The sequence below is a fragment of the Oncorhynchus mykiss genome, chromosome 26, assembly GCF_013265735.2.
Source record: "Oncorhynchus mykiss isolate Arlee chromosome 26, USDA_OmykA_1.1, whole genome shotgun sequence".
Classification (NCBI taxonomy): domain Eukaryota; kingdom Metazoa; phylum Chordata; class Actinopteri; order Salmoniformes; family Salmonidae; genus Oncorhynchus; species Oncorhynchus mykiss.
The window spans coordinates 22,853,298-22,873,061 of record NC_048590.1 but is presented as its reverse complement, the minus strand read 5'-3'; the positions used below and the strand labels follow the sequence as shown (position 1 = coordinate 22,873,061).

At 43.7% G+C, this 19,764-nt stretch overlaps 3 protein-coding genes across 9 annotated transcripts in view; 1 reads left to right on the top strand and 2 right to left on the bottom strand.

Moving 5' to 3' along the window:
• The window catches only part of LOC110506421 (ankyrin repeat domain-containing protein 11), a 148,763-nt gene extending 139,372 nt beyond the window's left edge, over positions 1–9,391 (bottom strand). For all 6 annotated transcript variants that reach the window (XM_021586017.2, XM_021586016.2, XM_021586015.2 and 3 more), the window contains exon 1: positions 8,946–9,391. The gene's annotated coding sequence lies outside the window, so the exon portion shown is untranslated. The remainder of the gene's footprint in view (positions 1–8,945) is intronic.
• Positions 9,392–11,668: 2,277 nt separating this feature from the next.
• Positions 11,669–17,921, top strand: LOC110506419 (paraplegin). Its single transcript, XM_021586012.2, has 17 exons — positions 11,669–12,392; positions 12,537–12,639; positions 12,725–12,817; positions 12,895–13,136; positions 13,554–13,693; positions 13,867–13,969; positions 14,058–14,183; positions 14,283–14,445; positions 14,565–14,738; positions 14,953–15,077; positions 15,172–15,274; positions 15,827–15,937; positions 16,055–16,170; positions 16,330–16,486; positions 16,562–16,725; positions 16,863–16,940; positions 17,099–17,921. The coding sequence occupies exons 1-17, from the start codon at positions 12,177–12,179 to the stop codon at positions 17,321–17,323; spliced, it is 2,439 nt and encodes an 812-aa protein (XP_021441687.2). The 5' UTR covers positions 11,669–12,176; the 3' UTR covers positions 17,324–17,921.
• The window catches only part of LOC110506420 (cadherin-15), a 22,047-nt gene continuing 19,938 nt past the window's right edge, over positions 17,656–19,764 (bottom strand). For both annotated transcript variants that reach the window (XM_021586013.2, XM_036963572.1), the window contains exons 13-14: positions 19,471–19,665; positions 17,656–19,358 (exon numbers count right to left, since the gene is read on the bottom strand). In XM_021586013.2, coding sequence (XP_021441688.2) covers positions 19,158–19,358; positions 19,471–19,665 — 396 coding nt within the window. In that variant the 3' untranslated portion in view covers positions 17,656–19,157. The remainder of the gene's footprint in view (positions 19,359–19,470; positions 19,666–19,764) is intronic.

Genomic DNA, 19,764 nt, shown 5'->3' with positions numbered 1-19,764 from the left:
CTAAAGGACTACCGCCCCGTAGCACTCACTTCCGTCATCATGAAGTGCTTTGAGAGACTAGTAAAGAACCATATCACCTCCACCCTACCTGACACCCTAGACCCACTCCAATTTGCTTACCACCCAAATAGGTCCACAGACGATGCAATCTCAACCACACTGCACACTGCCCTAGCCCATCTGGACAAGAGTAATACCTATGTGAGAATGCTGTTCATCGACTACAGCTCAGCATAACACAATAGTACCCTCCAAACTCGTCATCAAGCTTGAGACCCTGGGTCACGACCCCACCCTGTGCAACTGGGTACTGGACTTCCCGACGAGCCGCCCCCAGGTGGTGAGAGTAGGTAAAAACATCTCCACCCCGCTGATCCTCAACACTGGGGCCCCACAAGGGTGCGTTCTGAGCCCTCTCCTGTTCACCCACGACTGCGTGGCCATGCACGCCTCCAACTCAATCATCAAGTCTGCGGACGACACTACAGTGGTAGGCTTAATTACCAACAACGACGAGTCGGCCTACAGGGAGGAGGTGAGGGCCCTCGGAGTGTAGTGTCAGGAAAATAACCTCACACTCAACGTCAACAAAACTAAGGAGATGACTGTGGACTTCAGGAAACAGCAGAGGGAGCACCAACCTATCCACATCGATGGGACAGTAGTGGAGAGGGTAGTAAGTTTTAAGTTCCTCGGCGTACACATCACAGACAAACTGAATTGGTCCACCCACACAGACAGCATCGTGAAGAAGGCGCAGCAGCGCCTCTTCAACCTAAGGAGGCTGAAGAAATTCGGCTTGTCACCAAAAGCACTCACAACTTTCTACAGATGCACAATCGAGAGCATCCTGTCGGGCTGTATCACAGCCTGCTACAGCAACTGCTCCGCCCACAAACGTAAGGCTCTCCAGAGGGTAGTGAGGTCTGCACAACGCATCACCAGGGGCAAACTACCTGCCCTCCAGGACACCTACACCACCCGATGTCACAGGAAGGCCATAAAGATCATCAAGGACAACAACCACCCGAGCCACTGCCTGTTCACCCCGCTATCATCCAGAGGGCGAGGTCAGTACAGGTGCATCAAAGCTGGGACCGAGAGACTGAAAAACAGCTTCTATCTCAAGGCCATCAGACTGTTAAACAGCCACCACTAACATTGAGTGGCTGCTGCCAACACACTGACTCAACTCCAGCCATGGATAATGGGAATTGATGGAATTGATGAAAATGTATGTAAAATATATCACTAGCCACTTTAAACAATGCTACTTAATATAATCTTTACATACCCTACATTACTCATCTCATATGTATATACTGTACTCTATATAATCTACTGCATCTTTATGTAATACATGTATCACTAGCCACTTTAAACTATGCCACTTTGTTTACATAAAGATATATGAATGAGTGATGGTACAGAACGGCATAGGCAAGATGCAGTAGATGGTATCGAGTACAGTATATACATATGAGATGAGTAATGTACTCATCATTACTCATCTCATATGTATATACTGTACTTGATACCATCTACTGCATCTTGCCTATGCCGTTCTGTACCATCACTCATTCATATATCTTTATGTACATATTCTTTATCCCTTTACATTGTGTGTATAAGGTAGTAGTTTTGGAATTGTTAGGTTAGATTACTCGTTGGTTATTACTGCATTGTCGGAACTAGAAGCACAGGCATTTCGCTACACTCGCATTAACATCTGCTAACCATGTGTATGTGACAAATAAATTAGATTAGATTTTTTTGATTACAGTGAAGCATGGTGGTGGCAGCTTTATGCTGAGGGGACGTTTTTCAGTGGCAGGGACTGGGAGACGAGTCAGGATTGAGGCAAAGATGAACGGAGCAAAGTACAGCGATCCTTGACGAAAACCTCCTCCAGAGCGCTCAGGACATCAGACTGGGGCGAATGTTCAACTTCCAGGACCACGACCCTAAGCACGCACAAGACAATGCAGGAGTGGCTTCGGGGCACGTCACTGAATGTCCGGACATCTCTGGAGTGACCTTTTAATAGCTTTGCAGCGACGCTCCCCATCCGACATGACAGAGCTTGAGAGGATCTGCAGAGAAGAAATGGGAGAAACTCACCAAATACAGGTGTGCCAAGCTTGTAGTGTCACACCTAAAAAGACTCGAGGCTGTAATCACTGCCAAGGGTGCTTCAACAAAGTACTGAGTAAAGGGTCAAAAAGCTGTCGTCAAGGCAAGTGTGATATGCTTTTAATTTGAATATATATTCAAAAATGTCTACAAACCTGTTTTTGCTTTGTCATTATGGGGTATTGTTGGTATAGATTGATGAGGAAACGTTTTTTTAAATCAATTTTAGAATAAGGCTGTAATGTAAGAAAATGTGGAAACGGTCAAGGGGTCTGAATACTTTCCGAAGGCACTGTATGAGAAACTCTAGGAAAAACAGGTGTATCAACCAGCACCTCAGTCAGCAGGTGTTGACTATCTATAGACTCAAACACCACTAACAGGTTTGAAGGGCAGTTGGCTTGGCTGCAAGAGGAAACAGTATTTGGGTGCAAAACAAACTGAAGCATGCTTTAACCTTAGTGGGAAATATGCAAGGCAATCTCAACAGTCAGGTGAAGGTGCTCACAGGGCAAGTAGGACAAACATAAACCTGTCCAAACAAACAGCTCCGCACATGTAGAAAAACACCAACCCAACACAAGTCACAGGCAAACCCAACACAAGTCACAGGCAAACCCACCCCACCAGACAGAGCCTCTAAAATCACTGTTACACTTCACAAAAGGAACTCAAAGCAATCCTGAAAAGCTAGCTATATCAACCTAGTCATATGACACACTGGCCCCGTTTGTCTGAAACACAGTTGTCTATCAAACCCTAAACGAGTAACAGAAAGTTCCTGTGTGCAGGCTTAGGTTTAACATCCAAGATCAGTGTGACACCCATTAGAACTGGCAACGGGAAGGACTGAATGGAGTGCATAATAACAACCAGAATATAGGCTAGTGGAAATAAGCCAGAAGATATGGTGGAAACAATGTGATGAAAGAATCATAACAAATGTGTGGTTAAAATACATTGGCAATGTGCAAAGCACAAAAGCTAACAAAAACTTCAGCTACTAATTGTTATAAAGAGATTGACCAACAAACAAACTCCACAAATCAAAGCTTGGTTGTATATTTTTTTTGTTTGTTATGGCTGAGTGGTGAAAATGTCCTTGGTGGTCAAAGGAGGGTGCTTACAGCCTTTGTGTGATGTATATGGCACCACGGCTGGTGAAAACAAAGTGTCATAGACCTCTTTGGTCTTTGGTTAGGTATGCTTTTCTGTCACGCACTGCCCCACGTCACCCTCCCCCTTCCTGTCGCTGCATTTCAATGTAAATGGACCGATTGAATGGCTGCAGCTGCCCCATCAAAAGGACAGCAGAGCTGAAGGCCCCAGTGATTGAGATTCAGCCAGGCCACACTCCCCCACTCACCCCATCACCACAAGGACAGGGGAGATACGAGCCCACAACCCACAGGAAACTCAACTGGCTACTGCTCTAATTCTCTGGCACAACTCTAGCCAGTAGCTTAAACCCATTTCTAAAATGGCAGTCCTCCTCCCAAGCATGTTTTTTTGTGATCGAGAGGCATTTCAAACGCTGGATAAAACCCTGCTCACTTAGAACTTGAGCAGCTGAGAGGGAGAGGGAAAAAAAAGAGAGTATGAAACATTTAGGAGTGAGGAGGAGTGATTGAGGCAAGGCAAGCGTTTCCATGTGAGCCGAGCTTGGTCTCTCTCCACCCAGACAGGACAGAGCAGCAGAGGACACGTCAGTGCTCTCCTCTTTCAGGGGCTCACAGGCAGTGTCTGAAGAACTGGCCGGCCAGGCCAACTACCAAAGGACATTCTCAGTGCCACGTATGGATAAAACATCACGCAGTGCTCAGCACATCCGATCAAAACACCAACTGTTGTCTTCAGCTTTACACCCCCCCCTGTGATCTTTCCCAGCTCACATCTGCCCACGTTAGCAAAGCTGAAGCCTCCCCCACACTCGACACAGTAACAGCTCTCTCACACGCAAACAACTTATTGAACATAAAGTGCTGGACCTTTTGGGAGGAAATACACAAAAGTACAACAGTATCCATCTGTAAACAAGAAAGCAAAAGCCCATCATTGAAGTGTTTGCTTCATGACAATGTTTGGGAAACAATAACACAGCGTGCCTCTCAAGTGGAGGTCGACCGATTATGATTTTTCAACGCCGATACCGATTATTGGAGGACCAAAAAAGCCGATAGCGATTAAATCGGCCGATTTTTTTTTACATTTGTAACAATTACAACAATACTGAATGAACACTTATTTTAACTCAATGTAATACATCAATAAAATCAATTTAGCCTCAAATAAATAATGAAACATGTTCAATTTGGTTTAAATAATGCAAAAACAAAAGTGTTGGAGAAGAAAGTAATATGTGCCAATGTGCAACATGTGCCATGTAAAAATGTGTGCCATGTAAAATGTGCCATGTAAAAAAAAAAGCTATTGTTTAAGTTCCTTGCTCAGAACATGAGAACATATGAAAGTTGGTGGTTCCTTTTAACATAAGACTTCAATATCCCAAGGTAAGAGGTTTTAGGTTGTAGTTAATATAGTATTTATAGGACTATTTCTCTCTATACCATTTGTATTTCATATACCTTTGACTATTGGATGTTCTTATAGGCACTATAGTATTGCCAGTGTAACAGTATAGCTTCCGTCCCTCTCCTCGCTCCTACCTGGGCTCGAACCAGGAACACATCGACAACAGCCACACCTGAAGCAGTGTTACCCATCGCTCCACAAAAGCCTTGCAGCGCAAGGGGAATAACTACTCCAAATCTAAAAGCGAGTGATGTTTGAAACGGTATTAGCGCACACCCAGCTAACTAGCTAGCCATTTCACATTGGTTACACCAGCCATTAGGCTGATAGGCTTGAAGTCATAAACAGCGCTGTGCTTGCGAAGAGCTGCTGGCAAAACGCACGAAAGTGCTGTTTGAATGAATGATTACAGGCCTGTTGCTGCTCAGTCAGACTGCTCTATCAAATCAGACTTAATTATAACATAATAACAGACAGAAATACAAGCCTTTGGTCATTAATATGGTCAAATCCGGAAACTATCATTTCGAAAACAAAACGTTTATTTTTTCAGTGAAATACGGAACCGATCGGTATTTTATTTAACGGGTGGCATCCCTAAGTCTAAATAATCTTGTTACATTGCACAACCTTCAAAGTTACGTCATAATTAGGTAAAATTCTGGCAAATTAGTTTGCAATGAGCCAGGCAGCCCAAACTTTTGCATATTCCCGTGACTCTGCGTGCAATAAACGCAAGAGAAATTACACAATTTCACCTGGTTAATATTGCCTGCTAAACTGGATTAGTAGTTATAACTTGTGATTATGATTGATTGTTTTTATAAGATAAGTTTAATGCTAGCTAGCAATTTACCTTTGCTTCTACTGCATTCGTGTAACAGGCAGGCTCCTGGTGGAGTGCAATGGTTAGAGCGTTGGACTAGTTAACTGTACGATTGCAAGATTGGATCCCCTGAGCTGACAAGTTATGTTGTTCTACCCCTGAACAAGGCAGTTAACCCACCGTTCCTAGGCCGTCATTGAAAATAAGAATGTGTTCTTAACTGACTTGCCGAGTTAAATAAATAAAGGTATAAAAAATCATTAAAAAAATAAATAAAATCTGCGCCCAAAAATACCGATTTCCGATTGTGGTGAAAACTTGAAATCGGCCCTAATTAAATCGGCCATTCCGATTAATCGGTCGACCTCTACTCTCAATAACAACATGTTCCACTTCAAGTGTGCCCTTATCAAAAGATCAAAAACAAAACTGTTCAGTTGTTCTAAAAATGTAGCAAACAAGATGCGAGACCCAAATGTAGCAAACAAGATGCGAGACCCGTTCCCTTTGATCTATAAGAGTCAGGGAAGAAATATTATCAAAAGTGCTGCAGTGGAAGATGTGAGTAAAACCTGTGACCAGGAGAGGATGCATCAGACACAGGACTATCCAAACTCCAAATGAGGCTTCCCTGTCCGTGGAGCAGAGCAGGGAGAATGGGACACAGCCACGTTGTTATCTTTTGTGTGTGTGTGTGTGTGTGTGTGTGTGTGGAGGGGAAGCAATTTCAAAAGGGGGTTAAATGGCATTTGACAGTCCAGAGAGATTGCGCTAGTTGGGCGAAGCATGGAAAAGATTTACACTGCAAAGAAAAAAAGTGAACACAAGAGAACCAGGAGTAGACATCCTTGTTTACTGAAAGACCAACACTCAGCACGGGGGGAGGGTTTGGTAGGAAGGAACCAGACCGTGTGAGGACTTTAAGCTGTATTCTCCCTGTGCCTACACACGATGGATTTTTCTTTCCCCAGTTCAACTAGAAAAAGTAGGTTACCTCAACAACACGCACCATACTGCTGCTTATGTCAGGCACTGTGATTACGGTGGACCCAGAATGTTGCATCAACAAAATGCAAAAGCGAATGCTAGCCACATTCTATGGAGACAGAAGCTTCTGGAACATTGCTGGCCAATGTGGAACACTGGCTATACCCTAATGCTGTCCACAGTACTGGTGGGGTCAACTAAACGACTGGGATTCTCATCAGCTCATAACACAAAACGTTCCTTCCCACATTCAAACATGTGGCCTGGAACCAGAGTAAACAAAAATAAAAAAAACATTATGATTCAAGATCCAACACCTTGTCAGAGCTATGACTCAATCCAATGGAAACGGTTGCCTGGGTATAAACATTGTTAATCTTTAGGTGAGCAGTGTAAGCCTTGCGTGACATAACAAGTGTGGGGGCAATGCAGCTACTGCACACTGACCTCAGGGCAAAAGCGTAGAGAGAGGATGTGGTGGGACGAACGACAGACAGTCACAGTACTGATGTTATGCTGTGTCTTTCCTGCACTGCAGGTTTAGATAGTCGCACAGAGCAGCGTAAACACAGTAGAGGGCTGCAAGATGGAGGATGTACAGACTTGCGGAAGCCCTGCCACTCTCCTCTACACAAGACATAACATGTCAAACTGAGCAAGGCCGACCAATCCAGACTGCCAGAGAGGTATTGTGAAGGGACACTCAACGTTCCCCACTGGGATTTATATTTCTGCCCTGTTATTAGCCTGCCTGACAGTGCTGAAGGTGTCACATTACACACTGTGTAGGCAGGAGAGGGCACAGTGGGACCATGTCAAATAGTGGCACTGCCATGACCACAAATAGGCTAAAACTCAGGAGACTTGGGCCAGGACACAACAGGAACCAGTCTCTGGACCTGAGTAAAAGAGGCTCACTTAGGCAGCTGAAGACAAGGCACACCGGATGGCACAGATTGGCTGCCTTGAACAGGAAATCCCAGCTCCCAACACAGCTCCTGACCTCACTGACCCAGGCAGGACACAATTTCCTGTCTCAGGCTTACACACTACAACAGGACACTGTGGTGAAAATCTCCATCTAGGCTATAAAGTTCCCCAAAACCTCACCCTAAAGTTGAAACTAACATTGGGAGTGTACCAAGCGTATGCATCGCGTAATGTGTGTTGTACCAGGGTACTATGGCTACTTATTGATTTAATACATCCAACAGAGCCAAGTTGTATTTACATCAAAAATGAAGAGAGAAGAAGTTGCAAAATAACTACAGAAACTAAGAGACATGAAATTGGTGCTTCCAGTGTCTTGACTAAGGTGGTGGGGGATTACATGCATTGCTGCGTCTGCAATGAATTTCAACGTGAACGCCCAACAAGCTGAAGAGCTCAGAGTATCTCTGTAAGAAAATACAGCCAGCAGCTCCACTGCAGTGTTTTCAACAGAACTGATACTGCACCAAAACGTTATCAACCAGTCTACTCCAAGTACAGTAGTCGTCTGTTGGGAATCTTGCCCTTCTTTTCATGCTCTCCCACAACCAGAAGTCAAAGCCTTACTGTTGTGACTTCTTGTTGACTTAATTTGCATACCATTCCACAGCCACTCAAATGGTAGAGCCTGTCAAGCAATGGTATTGGGTTTACTATAGGAATTAATTAGAAAACACTGCACACCTGCATCACTTTGATGACAAGCATAATGATATTCTTCTTAGGAAAGAGTAAATGACACATTTCCCAGTAACTGTGTTAATACATTACAGTAAAACATTCTAATCAAATTACAAATCCTGGATCCATGGACCATGAGTCGACTAGGAAAACAACAAATCGAGGAGAAGTCCAGCAACTTTGGAGAACACTAACGTTAATGTATTATTATTAAGTCCTAGCTGATCTCACCACTGCATTACACACCAACATAACTAATTATTTCATCCCATCTCGGTGTATTTTTCCAAAAAGAAATCAGCAGATGAGTTGTTTGTAATAACGTCACTGGCAGTGATACAACGTCCCTTGAACACATGGTGTTATTCCTTTTTATAAACAACAAAATATATCAATCGCCTGAAGAGAAGTGTAGGCTATTACATGGATGGCCCTGAAGATTTTCAAATACATTTGAGAGTATATCCCAACTACCCATGCAACGAAATATCTAGCTATAACACCAAGAGGATCTGTAGGTCAACAAACTACTCGCAGGCTAGTATGCCACGGGTTTCGCCTAGATTAAGCCCTTACTTGTCATTTTGCTAGTTAAACGCGTACTGTTACGCAGTTAGAATGCTGGACTGGGGGAGGGGTGGGGGGTCAGCTAGCTTCATAACACATTTCTTCGACTCGAGCATGAAGCCATGTTATCTAGTTAGCTAGACAGCTACGGCTAACGGTATAACTAGCTAGTATATCTAGTTCACTAACAAACACAGCTAGCTAGCCAACTAATGTTATTGCGTCTTACCTTCAACGGAATCTGAGTTACGTCGAGAAGCTTATCCCCGATATTCCTGTCCGATGCTTGTTTTTCCCATTTGAGGCCCTCTGGTTTAGCAATCTGCCGTCCGTAGACATCCAAGAAATACTGCAAACATCTCAGTTGAAAATCAGACTACTTGAAGCTAACGTTAGCAAGCTAGGCTAGTTAGCTAGCTAATATTTCTAGGCTAGTGCTAACTAGCTTGCTAATTCCTGAACACCAACAATCGACACATACAGCTTAAAATCTTCTCGAAAACGTCCTTGTACAATTTTTATTTTGTGACCATGGTCTGAAATGAAGATTTGTATGCCCAATAATCAAAACTGGAGCCTTGAGAGGTCAACTTAAAGTAGCTAAAAACGATATTTTGTTTCGGCTTAATCTTCTTTAAACTACCCCTTGCAAACTGTTTCCAGACGGGATTTGGCTTCGATATGGGGCTGAAGGAAAGAGAAAGATGCCAAATGAAACACTGATTGTGATTGGCTCTTGAATGTGGGCGGGTACTATTTGTGCACCGATGAAACTGGCGCCATTATGGATCAAATCAATGTACCAAATCTACATTGACACAATCATCTGAAGGCGCGAACATGGTTGACCGAGTACTTCAGTTTCCATGTTTGGGGACCCATCTCCATTATACAGTTGGGAGAAAAGCAAAGGAAATGGAGTACGAAGGCTGGGTGCACTTGATTGATCTCGCCCAGCGTGATGGAGAAAGACATCTCTTATCGTGTTATTATTCACGTGAACAAACATATTATTGCATACTTAAATCTGATCGTACTCATGATGTCAGTTGAACCATAGCACCTTTACAGATAACTAGCAGCCTAGTATGACCCACATGTCAATAAAGGTAAAATACATTTTTAAAAATGTCCAGATCACAGGTAGGACAGGTCTGAATATCCTATTTCACTTCCAAAACACTTTTTCTCAGTGCAATCATCAATACATGATTTCAATGTCTCAATGTCATAACATTGTTGTTGTTGATGATCTCTGCACATTTTGAAAGTCAGACAGGTTTGGGTTGTTTGGTAATACATATCGATTGCACCGATTGAATAGCGGCCTCTGCTGGGCGGCAACATGACATGCACGGAGATGTAAGAAGAGCTATCATTGGTTAAGATAAAAAATAAATATCTTAAATCTGTTTTCTCATTGGCTTATTGTAATGTTCGTCACGGTGATGGGGTGAGCCTTTATTTTGACTCTTTCAGAGAATAATTTGTTTTTAGGTCCTCTACAATATTAAATGGACATACACGTTGTACTGCATGCTTTTAGGAGTTATTTTTGTTTTGTTTTTGTGACATGCTTTGTAAACAACAGGTGTGGACTAAAAGTGAAAGGCTTACTTACGTGTATGTAAAAGTGAAAGGAAGGGCCCTTCCCAACAATGCAAAGAGAAAGAAAATAGAAAAAGAATAGTAAATAGTAATGTAAAACACATATCTATCTCAATTAACTCGTAACCCTGCACATCTATTATTATTAATTGTATTATTATGTACGTATAAGTAGAAATAAAGTGACAGATAATAAACAATAGCAGCAGTGTATGTGATGAGTCAAAAAAACTTTTGTGCGAAAAGGGTAAATGTAGATTGTCTGGGTAGTTAATTGGTTAACTATTGAACTAATTGGTACCGCTATTTGGTTACCATTTTAACTAATTGTTACCGCTTGCCGTGTGGTAGCTGAGAGAACAGTCTATGACTTGGGTGGCTGGAGTCATTGAAAATTTTTAGGGCCTTCCTCTGACACTGTATAGTATAGAGGTCCTGGGTGACAGGGAGCTCGACTCCAGTGATGTACTGGGCCTCACGCACTACCCTCTGTAACACCTTGAGGCCGGATGCCAAGCAGTTGCCATACCATGCAGTGATGCAGCCAGTCAAGATGCTCTCAATGGTGCAGCTGTTGAACTTTTTGAGGATCTGAGGGCCCATGCAGAGTCTTTTCAGGTTTTGTTGTGTGACCTCTTCATGACTGTGTTGGCCGTGTTCAGACCATGAAAGATCCTTAGTGCTGTAGACACAGAGGAAGCTCTCAAACCGCTCCACTTCAGCCTTGTATTAGGCTACCACCGAGTATATAATTTTTGGTATTACCTTAGTCTACCAGTCTATCAGATTTTATCTGGTATTTCTTAGGCAGGGCAGCTTTTACAATCACAATGTCATGCACAAACCTTTATGAACAACAAAACTTTCCAAGCTGTTTCACCATGATTTTACTGCTAAAAGTACAAGTATAAACACAATGAATCCTCTGGTGGCTACTTTTGTAACTACAGCAGAGAAGTCCTTAGACTTTATTTAACACACGAGAGGCAGATAAGTCAAATACAATGATTTATCAGCGCACAATCTCGATAATAAGTTTATTTTTGTATTTCCGGACAGTTGGCATCTATTCTATGTGCCATTTTTATTTCAATGAACGTGTTTGCTGGAAGTGAAAATCCTGCGCAGGTAGAATGCTCATGATGCAACGTCGTGACGTAATCAGACTAGGGTTCACTAATAACTTTTCTATATATATATTTAATGACAATAAATTATATATTTTCCGCAAATTGAAAGTTATGCCTATCTCGGCGTGAATATATAATAAAACCAGATATGTAAATGCTTTTTGGTCAGACGAACTGTTGCGCTTGGGGTTAAAGTGCGGGGTTCAGCAAATACTTTTTAATTGCGTCAGGATATGTATGTGCTTATTTATTCTCGTGGTCAGCTGAACAAGGAATTTGACCCATTTAATTCACGGACCTTGCTGTAAAGATACAAATTCGTTACCAAAACAGAATGATGGGTAAATCTACATTTCAGAGCATATCAAAGGATTTGTGAACGAAATCTTGTCGAATAAGATACAGAGACAGTTGTACATATACTGAGGACGGATCAGTGTGAGGAGTGATATGTCTTTAATGTAGCAAACCATCTTTATTATACTTGCCATGTTGAATAACAACAGTTAGCTAACTATTTAATTACATGTTTTTTTATAATAAAATGCCGCGCTGACCACTACTGCAATCTCAAGATCGAAAGCCCATTGTCATTACTGACGTTTGCTAGCCAGGTCGTGAATGCACTGTTAATGGCGACCATGTCAGTTTTATTAGCTAGCCAGCTGTACTGTGGTTGTATCTAACCTGTGCGAACGTTAGGTAGCCTAGCTTTCAGTGTAATGGCAGCTCTGCGACGTGCCAGTTCTTGTAGAAATTACAAGACCATAATATGGACCGTGTCGCGACGCACCAATTGTCAATTTGTCAACAACCGTCAAAACAACGATGGCGCCAAACTGCAGCAATCGACATGTATGAACTGTAAAAGATTATCAGGCTCAATTCGTCCATTTGTGACTCAACCACATAATGGCCTCAACCCTGGACTCATTCAGGTTAGTTGCCTGTCTTTGTTTCCACCATGACAATAGCTGACTGTCATTCATATCACAATGGTCATGCCACTCCTGTAGCTACTGTAACCATGAGCAACAGGAAAAGGTCCTAGTTTAATATTATGTTACCACTTCTTTCTCCAGCAACTGCTACACAGACCCATGAGTCCCAGATTGACAGCAATGCGTAAACTTCTGATCAAGAACAACTTGTTCAAAAACCCTGTTGGCCTGTGGAATGTTTTAGGTAAGCAGCCACCCCACCCACTAATTTCGAAGATGGTCTAATAATTCCCAGTCTGATGGCACTGGCTCGTAATCTATCATTCCAGATTCCACAAATAATTTCAGTACATCTCAGTCTAACCAACAAGATAAAAAGAAGAGTGATGGACCTAAGGGAAAAAATCCAGAGGAAGATGAAGGTCAGTAAGAAACCTCAAGGTCAGTAAGAAACACAGGAGATGTTAGCTGCCCATCTTAATTCCCCATTGTCTTTCAGAGGAGAAGAAGCGGCGGGAGCAAGAGGATCAGATGTATAAGGAACGTCTGCGCACTCTCTTCATCATCGCCCTCATCATGAGCCTCCTCAACTCCATCAATACCAGCGGGGGAAACATCTCCTGGAATGACTTTGTCAATGAGATGCTGGCCAAGGGTGAGGTGTCTCGTGTGCAGGTGGTCCCTGAGAGCGACATCGTGGAAATCTACCTCCACCCAGGAGCAGTCATCTTCGGAAGGCCTGTACGTTCCATTTCCTCATTCTAGAATCTGGACACTGATGTACAGTATACTACAAAGCAGAATCAAGGGGTTAGCCCGTTAACTTGCCTAAGTATTCAGATTAACTTTTTTTTTTTGAAAGATGAGCTTGAAATGGGCATGGTCTAATTTATTAAACAAATGAAAACGCATATCTAAATTTAGCTTTTTAATGAACCAGAAAATCAATAGTTATTTCTGGTTGCTTATCAATGTTAGCTGGCTAACTCATTGATCCTACTTTGTAGTATACCCCTCAGTTTTTAGTGTGTTGATACATTCCATCACCACTTTAATGTTGTGATGACCATGTCACCTATTTTATAAGCACAGGTATCTAGATGATGTTCGGTGAAATATGCCCCCCTTCACACGCTTCCTCCCTCCGTCTGTGTGCAGAGGCTGGCTCTGATGTACCGTATGCAGGTGGCCAACATTGACAAATTTGAGGAGAAGCTTAGAGCTGCAGAAGAGGAGCTGAACATTGACGCCAAGGACAGGATACCAGTCTCCTACAAGCGCACTGGCTTCTTTGGAAAGTGAGTTCCCTGACTCTCAACCAACACTTGCATCTGTGATGTGATCATGCAAAACTGAATATCACATGCATGCCATGGTTAGGTAACATGTAATATGTTTATACCTCAATCACATGTCATGTGTGTTTCCATGCATTGGTACAATACTGCTTTTGTCTCTGTTTCTGTCACAGTGCACTTTATGCCCTTGGAATGGCTGCCATTGGGGTAGCAATCCTGTGGTATATTTTCCGCCTGGCTGGCATGGGTGGAAAAGAGGGCGGCTTCAGTGCATTTGTAAGTAGGGGCTGTTGAACTTTTCCTTTGCTAGTGGTCTTAGCCATTTTGTTGCGTTTCTCATGCTCATATGTGATGTGCTCGGCAGAACCAGCTGAAAATGGCCAAATTCACTATCGTGGATGGCAAGTCTGGGAAGGGTGTGAGTTTCAAAGATGTGGCCGGCATGCACGAGGCAAAGATGGAGGTGAAGGAGTTTGTTGACTATTTGAAGGTAAGAGGGCAAATTGTAAAGAGGTGATATTGTGTGATGATTATTAGCAATGTCAACAGGTACATCAGTGTGTTACTGACCCCTGATCTCTCTTGGCAGTGCCCAGACAGGTACCTCAACCTGGGGGCCAAAGTCCCTAAGGGCTCCCTGCTGCTGGGGCCCCCAGGCTGTGGAAAGACTCTGCTGGCCAAGGCTGTGGCCACAGAGGCACAGGTGCCCTTCCTGGCGATGGCAGGCTCTGAGTTTGTGGAAGTCATTGGGGGTAAGATTTGCACTGCTTCCAATCAGAAGTCAAGTCAGTAATCAGTTAAGTAGTCCAAAGAAGACTGGAAGGTGGACAACAAGTCAAAGCAATAAAGTATCTTTTGTCTGTAAGTGCAGGTCTTGGTGCTGCCAGGGTGAGGAGTCTGTTCAAAGAGGCGCGTGCCCGAGCCCCCTGCATCGTCTACATAGATGAGATTGATGCTGTGGGAAAGAAGCGCTCCAATAATATGTCTGGCTTCTCGAACACAGAGGAAGAGCAGACCCTCAATCAGCTGCTGGTGGAGATGGACGGTGAGGGGGGGGGGTTTGTTTTGAGTTAACCGAGATTAGGGTTACACATAGTTTCCCGCTACTTCGTCACAGTTATCAATATCTTTATCATAACTGACATGTGAAGGTTTAAGTATTTTTTTGGGGGGGGAGTGTAATATACATATCTCATGTCTTCTTTGGCTATTCATCAACATTGCTTGCACTTATATACTGTTTTATCATTCTCCAATAGGAATGGGCACTACTGACCATGTGATAGTCCTGGCCTCCACAAACCGGGCGGACATTTTGGACAATGCTCTCATGAGACCAGGGAGACTGGACAGGCACATATTTATTGACCTCCCTACTCTGCAGGTACAGTGCCCTGTCCTCTGAAAGTATATATGTCCAGAAGATCTCCAACGTATTAAGTGTGCATGAGCTGTTTCCTTCTCCTTGTGCATTTCAGGAGAGGAAGGAGATCTACGAGCAGCACCTGAAGATACTCAAGCTCACCCACCCAGCCAGCAGCTATTCCCTGCGTCTGGCAGAGCTCACCCCAGGGTTCAGTGGTATGTACACACATGGCTCCCACACACTCTCCCACGTGTGTGTCGTTGTTTTTTGTCCCACTGCTTTGCTTTGTCTTGGCCAGGTTGCAGTTGCAAATGAGAACTTGTTCTCAACTGGCCTACCTGGTGAAATAATACACACACAAATAGACTATTATAAACTGGGTGGTTCTAGCCCTGAATGCTGATTTGCTGACAGCCATGGTATATCAGACCGTATACCACAGGTATGACAACACATGTTTTTTTTTACTGCTCTTATTACGTTGGTAACCAGTTTATAATAGCAGTAAGGCACCTCTGGGGTTTGTGATATATGGTCAATATACCACGGCTAAGGGCTGTGTCCAGGCACTCCGCGATGCATTGTGCATAAGAACAGCCCTTAGCCGTGGTATATTGGCCATATACCACACCTCCGCGGGCCTTTTTGCTTAAATAGCACCCCTCTAAAACGACTATATTCACCTTCTTGTACACTGTCCTTGAACATAGGCTCACAGTTTTCAGAATACACTGATTTACTAACGGGATTGTGTATTACTCTCTCAGGGGCAGACATTGCTAATATCTGTAACGAAGCAGCCCTGCACGCTGCCAGGGAAGGCTACAAGTCCATCGACACCTTCAACTTTGAGTACGCTGTGGAGAGAGTCCTAGCCGGTACGAGGTCATGACCATGTCTATGAATGTCTGCCACCATGGAACTCACCCGCCAACGTTGTTGTGGTAGAGATTGATTTCGGGTCCCTTATTGACTTTCTCCATTTGTGTGTCCAGGAAGTGTGAAGAAAAGTAAGATCCTGTCCAAAGAGGAGCAGAGGATTGTAGCGTTCCATGAGTCTGGCCATGCCCTGGTTGGATGGCTGTTAGAGCACACAGAGGCTCTCATGAAGGTGACACACCACTTCCATAGCTGTCTATCCACTAATGTCAGTGTTTTTGCTCAATGCGATATAGTTGAGTACTATGGAGAAATGAACAGGACCAAAAACATAGTAGATAGCCATATATTGGACAAAGGTGATATTTTCACTGGTTGTCTTGTTTGCCAGGTGTCCATTGCCCCCAGGACCAACGCTGCCCTCGGCTTTGCCCAGATCCTGCCCAGAGACCAGTACCTGTTCTCCAAAGAACAGCTGTTTGAGAGGATGTGTATGGCTCTAGGAGGAAGAGCCTCGGAGGCCATCACCTTCAACAAGGTCACCACAGGTAGGGCGTCTGACCATTCATCACAACATACACCTATAGCATTCAGTGTGTGAGACGTGTTGGTCTGTGCGCTAGGTGCCCAGGATGACCTGCGGAAGGTGACTCGTGTGGCCTACTCCATGGTGAAGCAGTATGGCATGTCCTCCAGTGTGGGTCAGGTGTCCTTCCCCGAGACGGTGGAGCAGGGGGCTGTTGGACGCAGGCCCTTCAGTCAGGGCCTCCAGCAGCAGATGGACCACGTAAGTCTGCACCTGCCCAAATACATTTTAGAGAGAAAACAGTACTAGTAGTAGATTTCCCTGTTTTAAGTTTACCTGTATTTCTGTTCATTGGAGAGAACCTTGTGAAGTACGCCTTTTTATTTTGGTTCTTGCAGGAAGCGAAGCTGTTGATAGCACGCGCCTACAGACAGACCGAGAAACTGCTTCTGGATAACAGAGACAAGCTGATAATGGTGAGATCCTCATTCCACATTTGTTAGTCATATTTTTTGTGTGATGTGGTGTCTACATAGCTACCATCTTTAAACACTCATCATGCATTGTGTTCCATTGTCAAACATAGCTAATTGTGAATGCAAAGTTAACTGTCTTTCTCTGTGTGTATTTTCAGTTGGCCAATGCTCTCCTGGAGCGGGAAGTGGTGAACTATGAGGACATCGAGGCTCTGCTGGGACCCCCTCCACACGGGCCCAAGAAGATGATCGCCCCTCAGAGCTGGATCGAAGCAGAGAAGGACAAGCAGGACACAGGGGAGGATGATGAGCCACGCCCACCTCCTCGTAGGAAGGACGATGATGAGGATAATGATCAACATCTGAACCTGAGGCCTGTATGACCCGGTCAGTCTCAACACTCCTCTGCAGGAATCTGTACACACACTCCTACATCCAGCAATATAATGTAGGAGGACCAGAGCGTCTCTCTGTGGGGCTGCAAGTTTCCAGTATACAAATCACCATAAACAGTTAAGTGCCACCTCGCCTGCTTTTCCTGGTGGATATCAGTTCAGTTTGTTGACCAATGTCCATTCACTACAGAGTGAGGTGTAACTAGATGAGGTGTATCTGTTTAGTATTAGGACTGTTCTTGATGAGGAACAGTGAACTTGTAGACCTTTTAGGACCAAGGGTCTTCTTTCAGTTCCTTAGAGGGAACATTTGATGGGCCTTTTTTTTTTTTTTTTTTAGGTTTGATGAGTATTTCAACCATAGTCAAAGTGGCACTTACAAGGATGCTTCTGTTTGATTTAACTTGGTCTGGGTCAGCCTTAGCATGGCATAAATGGTGTACCAATAAAGGTTGTTCATTGCTGCAGTGGATATGCAGTTCATTGTATTATGAGCAGAATCCTACCTTGAGTTGTAAAATGGTCATTTGCTCCAAAGTCCCTGTGATGCTCAGGGGTGTTTAAATAAAGCTTTGTTTGAACTGTCCTTGAGTTGCCAGCACCGTCTTGGGTTCTGTTTACCAAACTTCAATATGAAATTGAGTATTGTAAAGGAATAGTAATATGAGAACTGCTTTGAAAAATGTTTTATGTAAAGATGTCAGTAAAATCTAAATTGTCAATCAAGAAAACAAATGTCACACCCAAACCATTGCTTCTCACAGGAGTTTGAGTATTGCATATGTTGGAAGTAAAACTGTCCACCAAGCCATATCTCCTCAAATGTAATGGCATTGCTTATTGGCTTCAAATGTTATAATTGTTGGTGTCAGACTGAAATGGCAGGAGAGTTAATTAACAAACTATCAAACGTGTGTGTGTGTATAGACCTCCCAAGTGAATTTTGATGTAGGAGTTGAGGATTCATGTAATATTGTTAGAGGAAAATTAAAGAAATGGAAAATGTATGTACAAAATATTTATAAAAAAAGGAAAACATTCCACATTAACATCACTTAGAAAATATACATGTTTTCAAATGGTAGTGGTCAGTTACAGTATTAAACTTAAAACCAGACATGGGTAGAATCCCACAGATGTTCTGTTTCCCTTGCTTAGCCCTTTTTTGCTATCACTGTTCAATATATGGTCAACCTTTCTCTACATTCCTCCCACATTTAAAAAAAACTTTCTATAAAGCAAAAACGATTGGAGAAACCTCCAAGACGACACACCTGACTTGGTAAGGCCACTGTGGTTAAAGTGGCTCTATGGACTGACTGACTGGAGGACCACAGTGCATATTTCTCTTCTCTCATTGGTATGCTCTACCATGTGTTCCCTTCCTTCTGCAGACACGCACGCATCCCACTCAGCAAAAGGTGAACCATTCATATGCTGCAGAATGCTGCCTGGTTGTCTCATCAAACCTGTCAAACTCACTGAACTTGTGAGGAGAATATCAACAGTACCCAGGAAAGTCCTCCAAATGACAGCGGTGACCTTTTACAGTAGCAAAGAGAGGGATTGGAGGAGGACAATATGTAGTGTCAAAAGAGCCAATAGAATTGAGCTAATGCACTGCTGGAGACAATTGGAAACATGAGAAGGAATAGGAACACAGAGATCTGCTCTAAACTTCTGCCAATCATTCAAAATCCTACCCTGTTCTACACCGAGAGGATGATATCGGGTTTCAGCTTCAAGCAGAATAGGGAGTTAGGGTAGAGTTTAGGAGAAAATGGATGGCATCTGAGGATAAAAGCTCAGTAGGGCAGTCTCCTTAGCGTGGGTCGTACATGTTGGCCAGTTTCTTAAAGCGTGGTCCCCAGTCGTTGAGGTAGTCATAGTCCTGGTCGCCGTCTGAGCTGGCTGAGGCGATGGAGCTCAGGCTGCCTGCCAGGGAGCCATCACCCTCGTAGTCATAGATCAGAGCTGTGTCGTAGGGAGGGACGTTGGGGTCATGGTCTGCTGCCTCCAGGCCCTGTGGAGACACACAGGCAAGAAATACATTAGTTTCTCTCTGGGGATTTGGACCGTTCTTATTTCAACTGACTAACAATAGGCCAGGGCCACGATGGAATCATCTCTCTCACATCATTGATGAAGTCCTCAATGTCAGTGGGGACCGCTGGGGGTTTCCGTGGATACGAGGGGGAGGGCAGGTTGTCTGGGTAGTCTTTCCTGAGTGGCTGCTTTCCCCTGGGGATGCCAGTGATGGGAGGGTAGAAGGATATTGGGAGTGGTCCCACATCAACTGGGTTCCTCAGTAGGTCTATGTTGAAGGCATTCTAGTGAGAGAAAAGGAGGAGGAATATGAAGTGCCTATCGGACGAGAGGCGACGATGTCACCAGATAACTGGGTTCCGCCAGCTGTAACATGTTATGTT